The sequence below is a fragment of the Crocuta crocuta genome, unplaced genomic scaffold, assembly GCF_008692635.1.
Source record: "Crocuta crocuta isolate KB4526 unplaced genomic scaffold, BGI_CrCroc_1.0 scaffold131, whole genome shotgun sequence".
NCBI classification, from domain to species: Eukaryota; Metazoa; Chordata; class Mammalia; order Carnivora; family Hyaenidae; genus Crocuta; species Crocuta crocuta.
In genome coordinates, this window is record NW_027528977.1 from 13650286 (window position 1) to 13673238 (window position 22953).

General features: G+C 52.1%; 1 protein-coding gene across 1 annotated transcript in view; it reads left to right on the forward strand.

Annotated features, from left to right (window-relative positions):
• The first annotated feature begins 313 nt into the window (after positions 1-313).
• The window catches only part of STK10 (serine/threonine kinase 10), a 118062-nt gene continuing 95422 nt past the window's right edge, over positions 314-22953 (forward strand). The window contains exon 1 of the mRNA XM_077757325.1: positions 314-593. Coding sequence (XP_077613451.1) covers positions 438-593 — 156 coding nt within the window. The 5' untranslated portion in view covers positions 314-437. The remainder of the gene's footprint in view (positions 594-22953) is intronic.

Genomic DNA, 22953 nt, shown 5'->3' on the forward strand with positions numbered 1-22953 from the left:
GGATGTGCAGCCTGAGGCTGGTGCCTTTGCCCGCCGGGAGTCCCCACTTGAAAAGTGGGCGCGAGCAGAGCAGGCTTGCGGGGTAGTTGCGGGGCAGATTGCGTGATTAATGATGCCCTTCACCTTCTTGGCCTTTGGGTAACACATCAGCGGGCGTTCGCGAAGGCCAGTTTGCCGCCCCTCTCGCCCCCACACACATTTTGAGAGCCACGCGGGCGCGGCTGGCCTCGTAGACCCGGGCCGGTCCCGCCGAGGGATGCTCTAACCTCTGTTAAAGCCTAGCGCGTAGCTGGCCGGCGGGCGGCGCGCAGNTCTGGGGAGAACCCCCGAGCGCCGCGGCGTCTTCCAACCCCTCCTCCTCGCGGCCGCCGGAGCCACAGCCTGAGCCCGAGCCGGAGCCAGCGCCACCTCGCCCCCCGGCTCGCGCGCCCCCAGCCATGGCATTCGCCAATTTTCGTCGCATCCTGCGCCTGTCTACCTTCGAGAAGAGAAAGTCCCGCGAATATGAGCACGTTCGCCGGGACGTGGACCCCAACGAAGTGTGGGAGATCGTGGGCGAGCTAGGCGACGGCGCCTTCGGAAAGGTTTACAAGGTGAGGGCGCTGGGGATGGGTGGCCCCGGGCGCGTGGACCGTCTCCGGAAGGAAGGGGCGCGAGCCGCGATCAGCCCTGGCCCCGGCTCAGAAGGGCTACCGGCCCTAAACTCGGGGTCTCGCGCTCCCGTTCTGGGGACTCTTGTTCTTTGGGGGAGACCCTCCCTCATCCCAGCTGGTCCCTGCATGCTGGGCGCCCCCTCTGGGTACGGCTGCTGCCCCCAGCTCGTTTCTGAGTACTTCCTGTGCGTCCGGCACCGCGCTCGGCGCCGCAGGGGGAGACAAAGGGGCGCTTATAGGACCTTGGCATCCGAGCCGAGGCATCCGCCGTAAGACGGATTCTAGGCATACTTTTTAAGGCCACACAGATGCTGTGAGAATGCCGAGGCGTGGAGACCGAGAAACTTTGGCCGCGTCTGAGAGGGTTGGGATCGGTGGAGCTGGGGACACACCTGAGCTTGAGCCAGAGCCAGGAAAGGAGGTGGCCCTAGAGTGAGATGTTGGGCTTGGAAAGGTGGGCTCGGGCTGGGCAGAAGGAAGGGGAGGTCAGGGCTCTGTGAATATTAGGCTGCGGGGATCGGATTTGACTGTGTGTGTGTGTGAGTCACAGCCGGGGAGCCTTCCAGTTTGCAGTCACCTTTCCCCTAGAGGAATAAGGGGGCAGAGAGCTTTTGTGGAGGGATGTTGGGTGGGGCTGAGCTGATTAATTCTAGACACGTTTGCAGCAGGTCATTGTCTGGTTCCTGCTCCTGTGAACCAACTCTGAGATGCTGAGTTGTGCTGGGGACCCAAACACATAGGGCTTGACTCCTCCCTTTCCCTCATCTCCATTTCCTGAACCTTTACTGAGAGAATCCCCCAGTAGGGGGTCTTCCTTCCCTAGGCACCATCACTGTCCTGGGGGCTCCAGTAGTTTGCATCACTCTGACCCTAGGATTGCTCTTTGAGAGGCTGGATCACCTGATCAGGACTTGATCCTTGCCCTGAAAGTGGTCGAGAGCCTAGTTACCCAAGTGTAGTCCCTGGAGGGGAGCGGTATTAGCATCACTTGGGAGCTTGTTAGAAATGCTGCCGTGCAGGACCCGCCCCAGCCCCGGTCAATTAGAGTCTGCGTGTTCAAGATGCTCAGGTGATTGCTAAGCACACAGTGTGAGAAGTACTGCTCCTGGAGGCAGTTTTGAGGCCAGCCAGGCCCGTGTGGGTGCCTGTTTTGTTACCTCACCACCTCCCCTCCGGCCACACTTCCTGTTATAGGGTAGGATCCCCCCACCGGAGCCGAGGTCCTGTGGTTGGAGAAGCAGGCCCCTGTCTCACTCATACCCATGGCTTTCGGGCTGCCTTGATTTGCTGCCCCTTCTCTGCTTGAGGGCTCTGCACCTCTTTGAGGACAACCAGCACATTCTTTACTTGGCACATCTTTTCTTTACCCTTCTCATGGCTGCATCTTCCTCCTAGTGGCCGCAGGGGACTGCCCTCAGCCTCGCAGCTCTCTTCCTGGACGTGACGCCTTGTCCAGTCAGCCCGCTCTTCCAGATGTGCCCTGACTACCTTGAGGGCAGCTGGACCCTTGGTCAGCTGGCTATATCCTTTTTGCCCAGAAGGTTCAGTTGGTGTTTTTAGCGCATACTGCTGTTGGCTCTCTCTGATGTGCTATTTTTTTTTTTTGTTTTTTTTTTTTTTTTTTTTTTTTTTGTCTGTTAGGCTTTCAATTGCAGTCTTGTCCCGCTCCCTGCCCAGTGTCTCCCGGCTCGATATGGTTCATTTTCTTTCAAACCTAAATGCAGAACTTTGCTTTTATGCTGGTAAGGTTTCCCCTTGTCAGTTTTGCTTGTCATTTCCGCCTGCTTTAGCCGGGTAAAACTCCCTCACACCACCTCAGAAGCCATGATTTTCTCGTGATTAAGACGAGGGAGCTGTGTGATAGCTGATATACCTAGACAGTTTATTAGATCACCTGCTTGGACTTAGGGTGTGACCCGCTGATCCAGCCCAACCTCCTGTTATGTGTGGGGACACTGGGGCCCTGGGAGAAGAAGGGACTAGAACCCAGAGCTCTGAGCTTCAGTTTGACGCTTTGCTTAGTAACCAGCTAAGGAAGACTGATCCTGGATGGGCCATCCCTGTCACCCAGGCTTCCTATTCTGAAGTGCTGCTTGCTCGGTCCCTTGACGTTGAAGTTGAGCAGGTGTTGGCTTTACTAAAGACTCTAATCAGGGACCATAACTCTTTGCCATTTCATCCTTCCCTGGCGTGGCCACCGTGGCAGCCAAGGCTGCAGGTCCCATCTAGGGTTTATGGCTGGGACCAGGACTTATGCTGTGACACAGTGCCAGGGGAACCAGCTGGCTGGGATCTGGGGAAGTAGTGGCTCCTCTTTCTGTCTTAGAAGGAGCAGGCTCTCCTGGCACCCAGTGTGGTGAAGTCCTTCCTGAGGACTTCCATGACGTATGAAGCCTTAGAAATCCCAATTTGTCAGATGCTTGTCAGGACACGACTCTGATTACAGGTTTCCTGATGAGTCTTGCAGAAGCTCAAAGCCTAAACCTTAGCAGTCTCAAAGTAGGGTATCACTTTTCCCCTCTTCTCCCTGACAAACCGACATGTGGTCTTAGGAGAGAAAGAGGAGAGTTGGATTAATTTTGGCAGAGTCAGGGTCCTTCTCACCTAGTGCCTGTGGGATGCAAATTAACTTCAAAAGAAAATCATTTCGGGGTGCCTGGGTGGCTCAGCCTGTTAGACATCCGTCTCTTGATCTCTGCTCAGGTCATGATCTCACTGTTTGTGGGATTGAGCCTCACGTCGGGCTCTGTGTTGACCGCGTGAAGCCTGCTTCGCGTTCTCTCTCTCTCTGCCCTCTGCCACTTGCACTCTCTCTCTCAAAATAAATAAACATTAAAAAGTCATTTCTAGCTCATTGCTAGATACAAAGCAAATGTTCAATATATAGGTGGTTTCAAAATTCTTGTCTTCTATCATTTCAAGATTCTTTTTTTCTTTTTTTTTTTTTAACATTTATTCAGTTTTGAGAGACAGAGAGAGAGACGGGGAGCGGGGGAGAGAGAGGGAGGGGAGACACAGAATCTGAAGCAAGCTCCAGGATCTGAGCTGTCAGCACAGAGCTGTTGAGCTGCTCGAACCCAGGAACTCCTAGATCATGACCTGGGCCGAAGTCGGCTGCCCAACTGACTGAGCGACCCAGGTGCCCCCATTTCAAAATTCTTAAAAACCATCTTTATTCTGAAGACAACATAGAAAGGGGAGGGCGTGTTTGATATCCTGCTGAGTGGAACGAAGCTGCTTTTAAGCAGGTTGTGGTTGCCATTACAGCGGCAGTGTGGGTACCCATGGGCTGAGCACTGAGTGAGCAAACATCTAGAGTTAGGTTGGGGGTGCCTGGGTGGCCCAGTCGGTTGAGCGACAGACTCTTGATTTTGGCTAAGGTCATGATCTCACAGTTCATGGGTTTGTGGGTTCAAGCCCTGTGTTGACTCCCCGCTGACAGCACAGAGCCTGCCTGAGATTCTCTCTCTCTCCCTCTCTCTGCGCCTCCCCTGTGCATGCTTGCTCACTCTCTCTCTTTCTCTCTAAATAAAACTAAACTTTTCTTTTTTTTAAATTGTTTGTTTATTTTTGAGAGAGAGACAGAGACAGAGTGTGAGTGGGGGAGGGGCAGAGAGAGAGGGAGACAGAATCTGAAGCAGGTTCCAGACTCCGAGCTGTCAGCACAGCGCCTGACACGGGGCTCAAACACATGAACCGGGAGATCATGACCTGAGCCGAAGTCAGATGCTCAAACCGACTGAGCCACCCAGGTGCCTCTCAAAATAAAAATAAACTTTAAGAGTTGAGTTAGCAGTCTGAGATTATTTTTCTGCCTTTTTTTTTTCTTTTTAAATATTTTATTTTTAAGTACCCTCTGCCTCCAGTGTGGGGCTCGAACTCACAGCCCTGACACCAGGAGTCACATGCTCCACCAAATGAGCCAACCAGGCGCCCCATTTTTCTGCTTCTTGAAAACTATTTTGGTTCTGATCTTATGTTACCTTTAAGCTGTTAAAAGGTTTAGGATTTTGCAACACTGGGAGTATACAAAGAACTTTTTTCCCCCCTTAGGTTAAAAAGAAAAACCCCACCCTAAGTCCCATCCATTGCTGTTAACATTTTGATATATTTCCTTCCAGACTTTATCAGTTTTTATGGTGAAAAAAAGTTTTAATGCAGAGGTGTGTTTTATACCATGTTTCATTCCTAAAACCTCTTTCTTTATCATTCTAAATGCTTCCTACATACTTTCCGTGGCGACTCAGTACCACGTTGATATTAATCTTACTGGATATATAACTTTTTAAAAAATTAAATGATTTTTTAAAATGATTAAATGCTTAATAAGTATTATGCGCGGTGCTGTGCACTTTACATTATATAGGCAGTTCCGCTGTAATGTAAATAAGTGTTCCTAAAAATCTTGGAGCTGTGCAAAATCAGTAAAGAACGGACGCCTTCTAAGACCTGCTGCTAAGGGCAGTGCTTAAAAATGGCAACAGGAGCCCCTTAAAGAAAACAAAAAGGAAGCTAAGAACCCCTTGGTGCAGTGGTACACCAGTTTTGCAGATAAATACAGACTACAATAAATACAGCGCTGTACGGGGAGCAAGAGCTGCCGGTGCTGTGGCCGTGGGTGCGATCGCACGGGTGAAGCCATGGGAGGAGGGTTATCTGAAATCCAGCATGAAGTGGGACCCCAGATGCGGAGGGCTGCGGCCCAGAGGTCATGGACAGGCGTTTGAGGTGCGTGCCCGTGTGTTGTGGACATTTCTTTGCAGCTTGGTGTAACTGGGTGCAGTTTTCTGTTCAGCTATTGTTTCTGGCAAACAGAACGGCCCGGAAGCGTCTTGATGAAATTGTTCGGTAATCTACCAGTGGTCTGGGGCCTGAGTCAGCGTTTCCAAAGTGAGCGTTATCGCTGGGCTGTACGCTGACAAACAGGTTTGCTGGTAAAGTTCTTTTTTGTGTTTTAAATCCTTTTTTTTAGGCTAGACTCTCAGAAGATGGTTCAGCTGGGTTGAGGGATATGCCTATTTGAGGGTGATTTTTGAAAGAAAATGAGAGAGGTTAGTAGAGGCTTCCTTTTGCCCCTTGCTCTCACCGAGGGCCGGTCCCCAGGTTCTCTGGGGCCCTGGAAAGGTCTGCCCTCCTTGGGGACCTCAAGTGCCATTGGGCTCAGAGAGCCATTGTTAACCCTCACCCTTCAAGTGCCATATCCTGGCCTGCGATTTGAGACAAAGCTGACCAAAGGGGACGTTCAGTGAGGTGGGAGCCAGCTGTCAAGGTCTTCCGTCCCTCCCGGCTAGAGTCGGCCAGAGTCGTGCTTTCACCTCCTCTCCTGCCCTTAGTTTTAAGGCCGGGGTTTCCGGGTTTCCACTTCCTCTGGGGCTTCGCCTGTGCGCCTCCCCTCCTCCTCCTCCTCCTCCTCCTCCTCCTCCTCCTCCGGAAAGAGATCTGCCCCCAGGCAGTAACCTTATTTCCGCTCAGCCGAGTGGTTTTAAATAGAAGTCCAGGCTATTGTGAGTGTGTTCCTACACTCCAGTGGCCCTGGCTTCCTGGGGTGTTGCCCACCTTGGGGTTGGGGGGGCTGCGTCTCTTGAGCAGTTGATTTAGCACAGGCCCTGGCCCTGTGAGCTAACAACTAACCAGATCTCCAACCCCACTTCCATCCCGGTCCCCTGGGCTCTGGAGGTTACCCAGACCGGGGGACAACACAGGGATTGCCACCCCACAATCCCCAGAAAACAACCCTGCCTCAGCTGCTGAGTAGGGCGGTATGACAAGGTGATTAAGGAGAGAAATTGGGGGGTCAGGAAGATCTGGGTTTCCACCCGAGCCAGTGACCTCCCACTTGGAGCCTCAGGCTCTTGTCTGTAAATGAAGGTGATAAGTCAGAGGATGGGAAGACGAAGATGCTGAGGGGGTGTGATACTTGGAGCTCTTGGTCCCCACCCGGGAGGTGGGCAGGAAAGGAAGATACTTGATTATTGCTGGTGCTCTTGTATCAGAAAGAAGGTCCTGGCCAGTTACTGCTGTTTAACTGGGGACAAGGAAGGAGTACGTGTTTGTAGTGCTACAGAACCAGCATGAGTTTGCTCCTTGGGGATTCCCCATAGGCTACACCAGGTGGAGGTGTCACACAAAAACTTGCAGCCTATCAGGACATCACGGGGAATAACGTCCAAAGCCGTGACTCCTGGAGCAGGAGTGAATGGGCTCCTTTTATTTACGGTTAGGGTGACTAGTTAGAAAGGGGAGCCTCTGACATAAAGTCACGCATGCACCTTGAGGAAACATACCGATACACGTATTGTTACGTAAATGAGGCTTGTGCTCCCTGGGTGGGGATTTTAGTATTATAATGAGGGAGAGGTAACTGTCAGCCATTCTGCAGGTCCCTCCGTGGTCTATCTGTGCAGGTGTGGGTTGGGGATTGCGCACAAACTGGTGCAGGTGGTCTGGGCCAGTGGAGTTTATCCTGGCTGTCCTTAGCGCTTGAGGGGTAGTTTCGGTTTCCTTCGTGGATACTATGTCCATTGGGCCTTTTGCCTGAGTTGAGATAGTTGGAAAGAAGAGCCTAAGGAAGAAAAAGGTGGGACAGATATCGGTGGGTACAAGCAGGTGAGCAGTACAGGTCAGCTCTTGGGGTCTAGCTGGTGACAGTAACTTGGCTCTTAATGCCAGGGCGCACCACCTTGGCACTGTTGACATTTTGGGCAGGAATTCTTTGTTGTAGGCGCTGTCCGTGCATTGTTGGATATTAGCAGCATCCTCAGCCTCCACTCATTAGAAGTGAGGGCCAATACATACCACCTCCCCCTCGGCCCCCAAGTTGTGACAGCCAGAAATGTGTCCAGACGTTGCCACATGCCCTCTGGGAGGCAAAATTGCACCAGTTGGGCACCACTGCCTCATTGGAATGAACTGGTTCGATTCCGTGTGGCAGACAGTATCTATTCATGTCTGTGTCAGGTCCCTGAGCGTATGATCAGAGACTCAGGCCTTGCAGCTAGATGGGCCAGGGTTCAAATCCTGGCTGACCCACTTACCAGCTTGGCCATCTGGGGCAAGTGGCTTGTCTCTGAGCCTCAGTTTTCCCATGTGTAGAGTGGGGCTGAGACTACTGCCCCACACAAAGGGCACTGCAGTTGGCTCATAGGAGGTGCTCAGTGGGGCCGGCAGCCCTGCCTGCTGCTTGGTGGGGGGAGGGGGAGAGGAAATGGGGGGTTCTGCTGGGGAAAGTGGAGAAAGGGGAAGGCTTCCACCAACCAGACAGGGCAGGTGGGCTGGGGATAGCAAGCTGGAGAGAAGGAAGCCTGGGCCAGGAGGGAGGTCGGATAGTGAGACCTGAGGTTGCCCACCTGCCGACTGATTTGTGTGGCCCCCGCGGTGGCTGAACCAAATTTGAAGTGACTGCCAGCATTTTGAAATCCTGTGTCACATAAAATCCCCCCTTCCTGCTGGCTACCACCAATCTGTTCTCTGTATTTGTGAGTCTGTTTTTGGTTGCTTTGTTTGCTTTGTTTCCTAGATTCCACATATAAGTGAAATCATATGGCACTCGTCTTTCTCTCTGACTTACTTCACTTAGCATCATACCCTCCACGTCCATCCGTGCTGTCCCAGAAGGCAAGACTTCGTTCTGTTTCATGGCTGCTTAATAGTCATATACAACACCGCGTCTTCTTTATGCATTTATCTATCGCTGGACACACGAGTTGCTTCCATATCTTGGCTATTGTAAAGAATGCTGCAGTAAACATAGAGGTGCATATGTCTGTGAATTCATACTTTCGCTTTCTTTGGGTAAATACCTGATAGTGGAAATACTGGATTGTGCGATAGTTCTGTTCTTAACTTTTTTGAGGAACCTCCATCCTGTGTTCCACAGTAGCTTCAGCAGTTAGCATTCCCATGAACAGTGCACGAGGGGTCCTTTTTCTGCACATCCTCACCAGCACTTGTTTCTTGTTTTTGATACTAGTCATTCTTTTTTTTAAAATTTTTAATGTTTTATTTATTTCAGAGAGAGAGAGAGAGAGACTAATGATACTAGTCATTCTGAGTGTGAGGTGGTATCATTGTGGTTTTGATATGCGTTTTCCTGATGATCAGTGATGTTGAGCGTCTTTTCATGTGTCTGTTGGCCGCGGATTTTTTTGTTTGTTTTTATTTTTAAGTTTACATCCAAGTCAGTTAGCATTTAGTGCAATGATTTCAGGAGTAGAATTCAGTGATTCATCCCCTACATATAACACCCAGTGCTCATCCCAACAAGTATCCTCCACAATGCCTATCACCCATTTAGCCCATCCCCCTACCCATAAGCCCTCCAGCAACGCTGTTTGCTTTCTGTGTTTAAGAGTCTCTTATGGGGCTGCTGGGTGGCTCAGTCGGTTGAGTGTCCGACTTCGGCTCAGGTCATGATCTCGCGGTTCGTGGGTTTGAGCCCTGTGTCCGGCTCTGTGCTGACCGCACTGAGCCTGGAGTCTGCTTTGGATTCTGTGTCTCCCTCTCTCTGTTTCTCTTTCGCTCATGCCCTGTCTCTCAAAAATAAATAAATGTTAAAAAAAAAATTAAGAAAAAAGAGTCTCTTATGTTTTGTCCCCCTTCCTGTTTTTATATTATTTTTGCTGTTGACCACCAGTTTAATAGTATATTTTGTTTAACCCAGTGTATCCAAAGCATCATTCCAGCATATAATCATTATAGAATAAAAGAGATATTTAATATGCTTATTCCATAGTAAGTCTTTGAAATCGATTTGTGACCAGATCAGCCTCATGCGGTGTTAGAGAGGAGCTATTTTTGGATGGTCACCAGAGTAGGGGAGTTGGGGGATGTCAGAGACAGGTTTCCTGGCTACCCAAGGCCAGGGTAGCCTTTAATGAGAGAAGACGGGGACAGAGTGTCCATGCCCTGGTGGCTGGATCAGGTAGGGTAGGAGGAAAGGCCAGATCTGTGGTTGGGGCCCAAGTCAGAGCCCAGGGAGAGGAACTGATGGAAGGCAACCAGCGCAAGAATGAGATCTCGTACCATGGGTGGGAGGCAGGAAGATTCTAGAGAGCAAGGGACGGCATGAAGTTAGAGAGGGTGCGGTAGGAAGGGAAACTCAACGTTTGCCTGGCATCAGAGACGGCACAGGAACTTGGATGAGTGTCTGGAGTTACAGCCTGGCTCCGTACCTCTTGTGGGTCCTGTGATCCAGAGAAAAGTCCTTCCCGGTGCCTCTGTGTCCTCAGCTGCACTAGGAATGGCATTGGAGAGTGAGATAACCCATGTAAAGCACTTGGCCCAGGGCCGTGGAAAAGCTCAAGTCAATGTTAGCCTTTGGAAGTAGTCACTGAGCACTTCCCAGGGGCCAGGCCTGCAGTTCCAAGGCTAAGGAGGTAAGCAGGCTGGGAGCTGCTACTCTCATCGGTCCACCCTTGATGCTTCTGCTGACCTCGTGAGAGGCCAGGGTCAGCAGCCTCTCTCCGCACCCGATGAGGCAGAGGCCCAGAGAGGTACCTTGATGGACTTGCTTAGGCTCACACAGCTTTTCCATGGTGAGGCCGGGACTTGAATCTAGATGTTTCTGGCTGAGGGCCTGAGCCTTTCGTCCTGTACAGTGTGGAGGGAAAGACGAGGGGGCTTAGTGTGAGGAGAGGTTTCAGGGCCACTTCAGTGTGGTGTCTCCCTGTGGCCTTGCTGTTTCTGCGCCCAGGGACGTGACCCTCCTTCTAGGCCTGCCTCAGCCTTGGCTGGGTCTGAGCCCCGAGATGGGGGCGGCGGCCTCTCACGCAGAGGAAGTGGTGACTGGTGTAGGCAGGGCTCAGGCTGACAGAGGAAGTGGCAGGGAAAGCTCCTGGCCTCCTCCCGGGGCTCTGGTGGGTGTGGGTGTGCTGGTGCCACAGCGCCCTAAGGTTCTGGGTGCTCCCGAGGGCTGCCAGCAGGGGAGGGAGTCACCTTACCCCCAAGGACTTCCTCCTCCCTTCCCCTTTCTCCCCACCCCCTTCTCCCTCCTCCCCTGCACTCATCTTCCTCTTCCCGCACTCTTTTCTCTCTTCCCCTTTCTCTGCTTTCCCCTTTGCTACATATGTTTTTCTTCCTTTCCGCATAGCTTGCTTATTTTGTTTCCTCACTAACCGGCAATACCAGAGCCAGAATTGAGGCCCTGGGACTCCAGAGGTTTAACCACTGTGCGGGTGACTGAAGAGTTAACTCTAGCCAGCCTCTGTCCATTGGGGGAGTTGGGTGGGGCCACTCAGAGGAGTTGAAGGAAGGACATCCCTTTTCTGTCTCAGGACCTTTGTACTTGCTGTTCTCTCTGCCTCCCACTCTCTTCCTTTGACTCTGTGCAGTCAGGGCTCCTTCTCATCCTCTGAGTCTCAATTTACATGTCCCCTCTCAGAGAGGCCTGCCCGACCACCCCTCCCTGGCCATGGTAACAGTTCTCTGCTGATTTCCTTGGGAGCTCCAGTCACAGACTGGGTTTCTTTTGTGTGTTGTCTTGTTTATTTTCTTTCCTCTCTGGAAGATGTAAGGTCCCCAAAGGCAGGGAGTTCTCCATTTTTTGGTGGCTAACATAGTAGATGCTCAGTTAATTTCTCCCGTATGAATGAACTATGAATGAGTAAATGCCAGCTCCAGCTTCCTCTCTCTGTAGGCAGGCCCAGCACTGGGATCATGAGTATAGGCACAGGGATCAGTGCTGAGCTGGCTCCTCGTTTCTCTGCCTACTTGCTGTGTGACCTTGGGGAATGCACCTCCCCTCTCTGTGCCCCTCAGTATCTCGAGCTGTAAAACGAGGATCAAACTCGTGGTTCCCTTAGAGAACTTAATAGAAGATTGAGACCCGGCCAGTCCTCAGCACAGTGCGTGGAGTGGAGGGGGAAGTAAATGTCCTTGCGCTGCTGCTGAGTTCTGCGGGGTGACTGGCACAGCTGGCTCCTGAGGCCGGGCAGGCAGAGTCGCTGGAGGCCCCTGGCCTACCTCCCGTTGTTGGTCACCCAGGAGGCTGCTTCTTGCGTACAAGTTGGCGCGATGGGTTCCCGGGGAGCAGCCCAAGGCTTCTTGCTCTCTTGCTGTGTCACATCGAAGAACGGGATAAAGAGGCTCCTTCCAGCCTTTGAGAAGGTGGCAGTCTCACTCCCTGCGGTCTGGGGGGTGGAAAAGGCTCACTCGTGTCCCCCAGGGCACTCCTGCCTTTGCCCTCCTTCCTGGAAAGCTGCAGCCTGTTTTGTCTGGGAGCCCAGACCCAGTTCTTGGCCCCCAAGGCGAGGCGGTTGCCACCATCAAAGCTGGCTTTGTTGGCCTGAGGCAATGACCCCATCAGAGCTGGCCTGCTTCCCTGTGCGGCCTTGAGGTTCCTTCTACCTTTGTTTTGCTGCTTGGTGGGCTCTGGTTCCCCTGGCTCTTTTCCAAGCCTTCTTCCCCCTCCGGTGCCCTCCATCCCCACCCCACTTTGAGGTGACAAGAAACCCACTGCTGCTCCTGTTGACCAAGGTGGGGCATGGGGAGGTTGGTGCCTACGGTAACGAGGAACCAGTGCCCCTCTGTCCCGGGCTCTGCCTGGTCTGCAGACCATCTACTGCGGCCGACGAGGTGAGCCTCAGAAGGTCTGTGGGGCACCCCAGCCCTCCCATGGGAGCCCCGCCTCTGAGGCTCCTGGCTTGGTGGTGCACAGGTCCCAGCTCAGCCATCATCTCTGTTGTGTGACTTTGGGCAAGTGATGTTACCCCTCTGAGCCTCAGTTTCCTTCTCTGCAAAGTGGGGATAATAGCGTCCCTCTCACAAGTGGGACCTAATTCCTGTCCTGCACCGTGGAATCCAGGCAGGAGGTACTCCCAGATGTTAACGGCAGCTTTCCCTGGGATTGTGGGTGTTCTGTTTGTAACTGAAGTGTGATTCATGCACAGTGTTATTCCAGGTGTGCCACACGACGGTTCCCAAGTCCGTGTCTGTGCACCTGCAGTCTTAGGAGGCTGGTGCCTAAGGACACACAGCCAGGATAGAGCAGGACTGGCCTGAGCCCAGCTTGACGTGCTTATTAATGTTTGTTAATTTTTGAGAGAGACAGAGAGATAGAGAGAGAGAGTGGGTGTGATCAGGGGAGGGGCAGAGAGAGACGGAGACCCAGAATCTGAAGCTCCAGGCTCTGAGCTGTCAGCACAGAGCCCGATGTGGGGCTTGAACTCGCATGCTGTGAGATCATGACCTGAGCCAAAGTCAGATGCTCAACCCACTGAGCCACCCGGGCGCCCCTGGCTTTCCATGTTAGTACCTAGTGTCGGCCAGGGCGTGGGGAGGGCTGCCTGCCTGTGTGACCGTGAGGCATGAAGCGGCCCGCAGCCATGTGGAGAGCTTTCTGGCATCACGTAATCAGGTCTCGGGCCTCCGGATGCAGCACCAAGTGGTAGTGTGGAGTGGCCTGACCCTTTGTCCGGTCTTTGATGGCCCTGCCCTTCAGGGGAACAACAGTCTGCAGCTGCTGGCAGCGATACTGTGGAGGAGTGTTTTGTCATCCAAAGGGCTGTTCGTGATGCATTGTTAAATGGCATGACAGTCACTGCACACAATACACGCGCATATTGTTCAGTGAAATGAAAATGACACGTCAGTGTGCCCAGTTGAACCTCACTTCCGTAAGGTGTGGAAGAAGATAATCTGTGGAGAGAGGGAATAGTGGACAAACATTTGTGGGGTGCTCGCTTCTGGCCAGCTCTGTGCCGAGCGTCTTTCACATATTAGTGCAGCGAATGTGCACAACAGCCTGCGAGGCAGAAACTGCTAGCATCTGTATTGTACAGAGGAGGAAAGTGAGGGATGGGGAGGTCACGTAAGTCCCCTGGGTCCCACAGCTGGGAACGGTTAGGGTGGGTACAGCTGTAATATTCACTGGCAGGAGGTGCTACAAAGTGCTAAAGGCAGTTTTCTCCGCGATTATGGGTGTTTTCTTTAACTGAGGTGTAATTAACGCACGGTGTTCTGTATGTTTCTATTAGCGGCCTGCATGATTCAGTAATTCAGTGTGATACTCGGAGCTCACCGCAATGAGAGGTTACCATCTGTCCCCAAGCAGCGTTATCACAGTGTTATTGACCATATTCCCTATATTGTAATTTTTAAAAAATGTTTTATTTATTTTTGAGACAGAGAGAGACAGAGCATGAGAGGGGGAGGGGCAGAGAGAGAGGAAGACACAGAATCTGAAGCAGGCTCCAGGCTCTGAGCTCGTCACCACAGAGGCCAGCGCGGGGCTCGAACCCGCGAACGTGAGATCATGACCTGAGCCGAAGTCGGACGCTTAACTGACTGAGCCACTGAGGTGCCCCCCTATATTGTAATTTTTATCTCCATGACTTATTTTTTATATTTATTTTTATTTTTTTTTATTTCTAGGAGAGAGAGAGAGACAGCGTGAACAGGGGAGGGTCAGAGAGAGAGGGAGACACAGACTCTGAAACAGGCTCCAGGCTCTGCGCTGGCAGTCAGCACAGAGCTCGATGCGGGGCTCGAACCCACGAACCGTGAGATCATGACCTAAGCGAAAGTCGGACGCTTAACCGACTAAGCCACCCAGGCGCCCCTCCATGACTTATTTTGTAACTGGACGTTTGTACCTCTTAGTCCTCTTTAACTATTTCACCACCTCCCACCACCCCCCTCTGACAACCACCACTTCTCTGTGTTTAAGAGTCTGTCTGTTGGTTCATTTGTTTGTTTTAGATTCTGTGTATAAGTGAAATCATTAGGTGCTTGTCTTTCTGTCTCATTTCGTTTCACTTAGCATGATACCTTTTAGGTCCGTTCAAGGGATTACCGGTGGTTCGATTGTCTTCTTTGTAATAATATGTTTTGAAGACTCTTTTGTTTTTTAATGTTTATTTATTTATTTTTGAGAAGGGGGAGCAGAGAGAGCCGAGAGAGAGGGCATCACAAGCAAGGGGCTCGAACTCACAAACTGAGATCATGACCTCGGTTGAGATCAAGAGTTGAGTGCTCAGTTGACTGAGCCACCCAGGCACCCCTTGTCTCTCTTTAATGAGGGTGTATTGCTTTAAGACAACACACAAAACACAAAAGTTACTGTTGATCGAAAGTGTTAAAGCAGTTTTAAGCTCTGAGGTTTGGGACTGCTTGGAAAGCCAGGTTGGTAAGAGCACACGGCCCGGCCCCGGAGGCTGTGGTGAAGATGGAGGGAGGTAAGCCTTATACACTGACTGGGTGGTGCTGGCGGGAGGAGGCCCTGGAGACAGGTGCTTCCTTCTCTCCCTTCTCTGTGCTCTTGACCCCGCGCCGCCCTCCTGCTGTGACTCAGCACCCATTGGTCTGCGGGCCCTCCTCTGGCTCCAGGGGCTTGGGAGAAGTGGGAGCAGCAGCTCTCCATCATCTTTCCCAACTCCTTTATCAGCACTAGGTGGGGTGGGATCCCCAGCACTTTGAAGAGCTGAGATGGGAAGGCTCCCACATCCCTGGCCTTGCTGAGGTTTTCTGTCAAGGCCACCGTGTGGTATCTTTGAGGCTAATCCTATTGGGTTTTGGTTTTTTATTTGCTGGCACAGAAGGATTTGGAGGCTCAGCCTTTCCCTGCAGAGCGAGGATGGCTTGCCAGGNCTCCTCTGCTTTGTGCTTCCCAGTCTTCGCCATCCTTAAGTGTCACTTGTTCCAAAGCTTGGCAGTCTCGTTTGTCCGGAGCTGAAACTTGGCCCAGCGATTATTGATAGGGAAGTGGTTTCTCTCCACTTGGCAGGACTCCTTAAGTGTGGATATCCTGTGCAGTCAAAGGCTTTGGCTTCCCCAAGGTAGAGAGGAGACAGCTCTCAGAACCAGAGAACAGCTAGGGATTCAGGAATGTAAGTATGTCGAGGAGGAAGTGGGTTTCTTATCACTTTCCTTTCAAAAATTTTTTAATGTTTTATTTATTTTTGAGAGAGACTGTGTGAGCAGAGGAGGGTGGGAGAGAGAGGGAGACACAGAATCTGAAGCAGCCTCCAGGCTCTGAACTAGCAGTCAGCACAGAGCCTGACGTGGGGCTCGAACCCACGAACCGCGAGATCATGACCTGAGGCGAAGTCGGACGCCCAACCGACTGAGCCACCCAGGCGCCCTTTGTCACTTTCCTTTCTATCCTTAGGTGGAGGACATCATTTCTATTTTTGCATGGAGGTACAAATGCCAATTCATTCATCCATCTGTAATTTAAAAATACTTAGTGTATACTGTGGCTGAACATGGTGGCAGATATGTTGGTGAACAAGTTAAACGTGTTTTTGGATTTTTGAAAATCAAACACACACGTGGCTAAGGGAGGACTATAACAGCCAGTTGTTGGCCCATTAACCCATGGTGGGTGCATCCACTTTCTCATGTGTCTCTGGGACTATCCACATCTCTGTCAGGAACCTGATGTCTGGTTTCTTGCCTTCCTGAAGGGCACTCGGCTGATAAGTAGTAGAGCTGGAGTTTGAGCCTAGGTCCTGTGCTCTTTCCATTCTACAGTCACTTGATGGAAATGTGCCCATTTCTAAGTTGGCCAAGATGGGGACATGGGTGGGATGGAGTAGGGTAGGTGCTTGTCGAAAAAACTTTCTTGGCTACAATATTAGGGGAAGGAGAGAGTCTGGTGTTCATAGAAGCCAACAATGTAAGCTCAGGGCGCCTGGGGGGCTCAGTCAGTTAAGCATCTGACTCTGGATTTCAGCTCAGGTCATGATCTCATGGTTTGCGAGTTTGAACCCTGCATCAGGCTTTGCACTGATAGCGCAGAGCCTGCTTGACATTCTCCCTCCCTCTCTCTCTGCCCCTCCTTGCTTGCTCATGTGTGCGCATGCACACGTGCAAGATCTCTCTCTCAAATTAAAAAAAAAAAAAAAAGGCAGGCTCTAGTGCCTTTTGGGGAAAAAAGATTTGTTGATTATTTACTGTCTAGTCATGCTTTTCGTTCCTTTATTCCTCTCTCACATACACCTCATCTCCCATGCACCCATTCATATTCCTGCTTGCTCACTCTCCCGTCTGTCCGTCCCTCCGTCCACACACCCATCCTTCCATATAACCCTCTCTCCCTCCCTCTCTTCCACTAACCCGTCCATCCAGCTACCCACCCATTCTCCCATCTTCCCATTGACCCGCCCTCCCAGCCTCCTGTCCACCGGATATGCTGTGCCGGGCTCTGTGGGGTAGACTAGCATGAATCGGACACGGGCTTACAACCAAGTCAGAGAGGGAATCTCTGAACACAGATGACTGGGCTACCAGGAGTCTGTAAAGAAAGCCCGAATAAGGTGTGAAATAGTAGTTGGGGAGCACCTCACGGAACAGCCTGTGGAGGTAGACTTTGTGGGATAAACACAGGTATGGGGAAGGCACTCCAGGGGCGGGGGGAAGAGCAGACAGAAAGGCATGGAAGTAGGAAGCAGGAGGGCATTGGCTGCGGCAGGGGGTGTATTTGGAGGAGCAGTGGAACCCTGGAAAAGCAGAAGGGGTAAGTCACCAGGGCTCCGCGTCCCAGGCTGGGGAGTTTGGGCTTTGCATCAGCAGCAGGGAGCCACTGAAGGTTGCCCCAAATGGGTGAAGGAAGAGAAGGGGAAGGAGGAAGGGCACACACAGAACCTTGGAGCTTCTGGAGATACTTCCTCTGGGTGGGGGTGAGGAGGGCTCCTGAAGGGGAAGGGCCCTGGGCAGAAGGCTGGGCCTGTGTTGAGTCCTGACCGCTCTTCCTAGCCGCATGACCTGGGACAGGGCCTTCATTTTTTAAATAGTAGCCGTCCATGTACCTCGTGGACATCCGCTGGATGCTGGGGGGCCGGGGGGGGGGGGGCTTCTCTGGCCTCAGGAGACCATGGAGGGCCTGGCCGGCCTTCTTCATGAGGCCCACGGGACCCAAGCCTCTGGCAAGCGGGGCGGTGGTACACAGGCTCCCTCCTCCACGGACTCCCCCCGCCCCCTCCCCAGCCAGGGAGGATTAGTGGAATCTGAACCCAAGGCCACAATGGCCGCCCATCCTGGCTCTGCATCTGGTGCCCTCAGGCCACCCTGCCTGGATTTACCCTGGGCCCCTTCCCCTGCACGTGGCCAGTCCTGCCGTGACCTTGTGGGGCCAGATTTCCTCCCTCCATAACAGAGTGGGAGCCTCTCCTGTGAGTGGTAACATGCCTCACCGCAGACACAGGGAAAATGTTTTCGGGCAGGGACGCCACAGCTGTGTATTGTAGGACACACACCGAGCCTCTCCTTGGTTCCAGCGGCCTGACCCGTATTTGCCACGTGCCTGGCACAGCCATCCAGCATCCAGAGGACAGGATTCCATTCTTTGGCTCTGGCCCACACGCCCAGGCTGCTCATCTGACAGGTCAGCTGGGAGCCTTCCCTCACGCCTCCCTGCCTCCTCCCTGCCTGCCTTCCGGTTACGTTGCTAGGAGACCTGAGTCCAGAAAGATCACCACCTGAGGTTGTACCCACTCTTTGCTCTTGAGACCTTTGTTTCTTCCTAGACAAAGGAATGCATGTTTCTGAGGCTGAGTCTGGAACACGAGAGTGAGTTTCAGATGCTCCCTCACCTTTATGAGAAGGTATTTTCTGCCAGGTGCAGTCTTCTGTTCATAGCTGCTTCCTGGAACTTTGTGCGGCGGTAGGGAGGTGCTGTCTCCTCTCTTCGCTGTGGCTGGTAGCTGCCATATTGGACGGCACAGCTCCAGAGGGTTCCTGAGAGGACAAGTGTGCCCATCTCTGGATGTATTCAAGACAAGGTCAAGATAAAGTGGTTACTTCTGGGTCGTCATCCTTGCTCTGTCCTTGCTGGGACCCCTGTGGATTATTGTCAGATGCCATGGAGGGAAATGAACTTTTACAAACCACTTGTATTCTTTTTGCTGTGTTTTCAGGTTCTCCTGATTTGTAGGGTGCACTCGATCTCCCCAAAGTTCTAGCTTTGCCCCATTTTATTATCCTGCTTTGTTGGCTTACTCTCATGGCTTAATGATTTTTTTCTTGTTACTATATGTTTTCCTATTGATCATTTTAAAGGGTTCTTAAATACCCCACTGAGTTCATTTAACCACTTACTGTTGAACATTTAGGCTCTTTCTGTTTTTTTTTTTTTTTTTTTGCCATTGTTCTAGATTACTGCGACCATGATCCTAGTACATTTCTTTTGTTGTCTTTACTTGAATAATTTCCTGGCCTTAAATTCTCAGGAACTGGGGGGCTGACAGGCTTACAAGATATTGTTAAGGATTTTAAAACCTATTGCTGGTTTTTGTCTTTGGAAGATTGAATCTGGGCTCCTGGGTGGCTCAGTCGGTTATCCAACTTCACCTCAGGTCATGATCTTGTAGTTTGAGAGTTCTAGCCCTGCATGGGGCTTGCTGCTGGTGGGCACGAACCCGGCTTCAGATCTCCTGTCTCCCTTTCTCTCTCTGCCCCTCCCCTACTCACACACACTCTCTCTCAAAAATAAACATTAAAACAAATGGAACCTGTGTATTTTTGTCAGTAAAGAGTATACCCATTTTACCACCTGCTTTGCCACCAGTGCTGGAAGTTGTCATTCTTCCTTGTTTTTGTTAATTTAATAAATATAAATCTCTACTTTTTGAGAGGAAGGGTGTTCTGTTTCATTTTGTTTTTTTTTTGTAGAAGAATCCCCTGGTTTCTGTTTCCTGTGGCCTGTTAGTAACCATGTTTTCCACTTGGGGCTTTGTGTCCTGGGTTATCAGTTAGGTCGTCTGTGGCATGTGGTAAAGTGCTGGAATATGCCCAGAGATGGCAAACATACTTACTTTTTGTTGGCAAATGACAGAAGTCCAGAAGGGATCCATGTAACTGAAAAGTCTAAGGGCAGACCCTGTGTTCAGGAACAGCTGGCTCCAGGTGTCCTCACACCTCAGCATTTGCCCTCCTCCATTTGTGGCCCTGCTTCCTTTGTCTTGGCTTCATCCTCAGGCAGGGTCTCGGAAGGAATGGCCACATGGGCTCTCAAACCCTGCTATTCTACCAGGTTAGCAACCCCAGAGAAAGAAAAAGCTTCTTTCCTAATAACTTTACCAAAAACCCAAAACAACCCTGGGGCACCTTAGTGGCTCAGTCGGTTAAGCATCAGATTTGGCTCAGGTCATCATCTCACAGTTCGTGAGTTCGAGCCCCGCGTCGGGCTCAGTGCTGACAGCCCAGAGCCTGGAGCCTGTTTCAGATTCAGTGTCTCCCTCTCTCTCTGCCCCTCCCCTGCTTGCACTCTGCCTCTCTCTGTCTCTCAACAATAAATAAATGTTAAAAAAAATAATAAAAAAATAAAAAAAAACAAGAAAAACCAAAACATCCCCCAAACCACCCCAGTACAACTCTGTCAGCCTGCCTTGGGTCACTTGTGCAAGTGAACTGCCAGCAGTGACTGAGAGGGCCAGGAATGCGTGGCTGGGCCTGCGCCGAGCACTGGGACTGGGTGGGCTCGGCCCCTCGTGAATCCCCTGCACCCAGAGGGAGGAGCAGTTGCCAAAGGAAAGGAGAGTTGTGAATCCGCAAGGGGGATGGCAGCTGTCCCAGACTAGACCCTGGTCGCTGCAGTCACTTTTGTGGACTCTGTTCCCTCATCTGCAGAGGGCACCGGGGCATTGGGATTTAGGAGAGGAGCTAACATTCTTTCTGGTCTCTGAGTTCTGTGATCTCAGCTCTTTCCCTGGTGGAGGAGGGAGGGCCGCCGTGATCAGACTGCAGCTGGGAATGGAGGGGTGGGCTGGGGGTTGTCCCCACCAGCTGCTGCTTTGTAACAGACTTCCAGGAAGCCCCCAGCTCCTGAGTGGACTGGACTGGCCCGGCCATGGCCCCTCGGGTGGGGCAGGGCTCCCTGCTGTGAGGGTTGTGCCCACCTCCTCCAGGCTGGGCGCCTGAGCCGCACAAGGGGGAAGATTGTTCCCACTGAGGTGCCTGGGCCAGTAAACACAAGTGGCCACTGTGTGTCTGCTCTCGAGGGTGTGGGCTGAGGCGTTAGTCACTGCCAGCCAGCAGCGGCGGGCTGGGCGGGGGCTCCCCCGTCCTTTGCTGGACCCCAGCCTTGCCTCCGCCAGTGGGAGAGATGGACGTCAGAGGCCACAGACAGCCACTGTTCTTGATGCAACTCCTTGCCTGTCAACTCCCACAGGTGCCCCATCCCCTTGGACCACCCTCAGCTTTCCAGGACCGACCCACTCTCCAAGATGCCCTCACATCAGACCACTGAGAGAGCGTGGGCATCATTTCCCTACCTGCTACTGCACAGGGGAGAAACTGAGGCCCAGACAGGCCCTTTGCAGAATTTGACCACTGGTAAAGAGGGAGCATGGACACTGAACCCACAGAGACCTGAATTCAGCTCCCAGCCCTGTGTTCTCCTGTGTGTTCTTGAGCAAGTGGCTTTACCTCTCTGAGCATGAGGTTTCTTATACATAAAATGAGGCTTTTCAATAGTACCTCACTGGTATAAAACTTAACTGAGGGGGTCAAACAGTGTCCTGTTGTGCCCTCTTTAGGCTCTGTTGCTTCAGCGAGTTTCACTTTCATGAAATGTTTATGCTAGAGGCTAGCATAAAGTGGGGTTAGGGGTTATCTCTTCCAGCGCTGCTATTGTTCTGAGGCTGCAGCTCATTGGCTGATGTGATCACATCCCCCTCCCTAGGCCAATCATCTTCTGATTGACCTACATGAGTCACCCACCCACTCCCAGAGATGGAGGTGGATTCTGCTCCTGGGCATTTTAGGGACTGGGAATGAGGGTGGGTTAGGTTCGCCCCGAAGGAAAATCAGGAAGGGTGAATTATGTCACGGGAGGGCAGTAACTCCTACCACCAGTGCTCCTTCCAACAGAAACTGTTCACTAGAAAAGGGCCTCCCCTAGAACCTGAGCTCAGTGAATATGGTTGAATGAATGAACCCGGAGTAAGCTGATTCCCGGCAGCCTTGTGTAGTCAAGAGAATACTGAAGGGCAGGGTTGTGGGGGTGGAGATGGGGGGTATGGAGGCCACCACAGCTCACAATCCTGGGTGGGTCCTGATAGCCTTTGAGCCTTAGTTTGCTAATCTGGGAAATGGGCTTGATGGCGAATACCTGCCTTAGAGGCATGTGGGCGGATTAAAGTTTGGTATTTTAAGTACTTAGTAACTGCTAAGCATGTTATCGGTTGTGGTCTATATTCATTTATCTTCAGCAATGGGAGGTGCAGCAGGGAGCTCTGGGTACTCCCCAGAGAGGGCTGGTTGGGAAGAGATTTAGAGTTCAGGCTCTTTGAGCAAGGCCGGCCACATTCTGATCCAGATCTGATTTCACTCCCTGCTTGCTGTGTGACCCGAGGCAAATCACCATGCATCTCGCAACCTCTGTTTTCTCATCTGGAAGTTGGGGTTACTGATACTTGTCTCCAAGGGCTGGGTGGAGGATGAGGTGAGAAATGAGGTGAGAAATTCCATTTAAGGCCCGTCCTGGCACAGAGTGCGTGCACAGGCAGTGTTAGCTGTTTTTATCATCAGCCTTTATTACGTCTTCTGGCATGGAGGTGATAGATTGCTGCCTCAACCAGACTTCTAAAGAATGTGATTTTGGCGAAGTCACTTTCTGCACCTCGATGCTGCCAGCTAACCCCTTTCTGGCAGGCTCTGGTCTCGGTAATCCGAGCGAGGTGCTGGGCAGCGGGCGCTCCTCGGTGTTGATACTGGCGCCCAGCTGGAGGCCCAGCCCTGTGGTCAATGCTGCCTTTCAGGGCGACGGGCAAGGCAGGTTTTGTGCGCTGATGGAAAACGGTCCCTGCCTGGGCCTCCCCGACTTCTGGGAGGAAATACTAGTAAGGAAACCCTGGAAGAGGTGACTCGAAGCCTCCTTGACCGTGTCTCAGGAATGAAAGGTGAATGATCGAGGGGGTGGCGTTTGCCCAGCTCAGCTCTCCCCCATGCTGCCCTGGCTGGGTGCTGCGAGAGCACGGTCAAGGTGGTCGCGTGCTCACCAGGCCCTAGCCCTGGCTGCCTGCCAGGCTCTCCACCTTCTTCCTGGTAAAGGAGCAGAGTGGGCCCTACCTCCTCTTCTGGGTTTGGAGAGGCGGAGGAGCGAGAGGGGTGTGCAGTGTGAAAGGGTGCTTTGATGGTCCTCTTGCGGGCACTCAAAAATCAGCCTTCCCGGAAGTGAAAGGGCAGGTACACAATCAGGTGTGAGAGAGAAAGAGTGTGTGCACGTGCGAGTGAGCACCAGAGCGCAAGTGCCCAACGGCTGAATTCATGAGTTTCTTGGGTGTTCTCGACAAGCTTTCAAAACAGAGTTTAGGGGCGCGGCCCCCGTGGCGAGTGAGCAGGTGAGTTCTAGCACACGGACTCA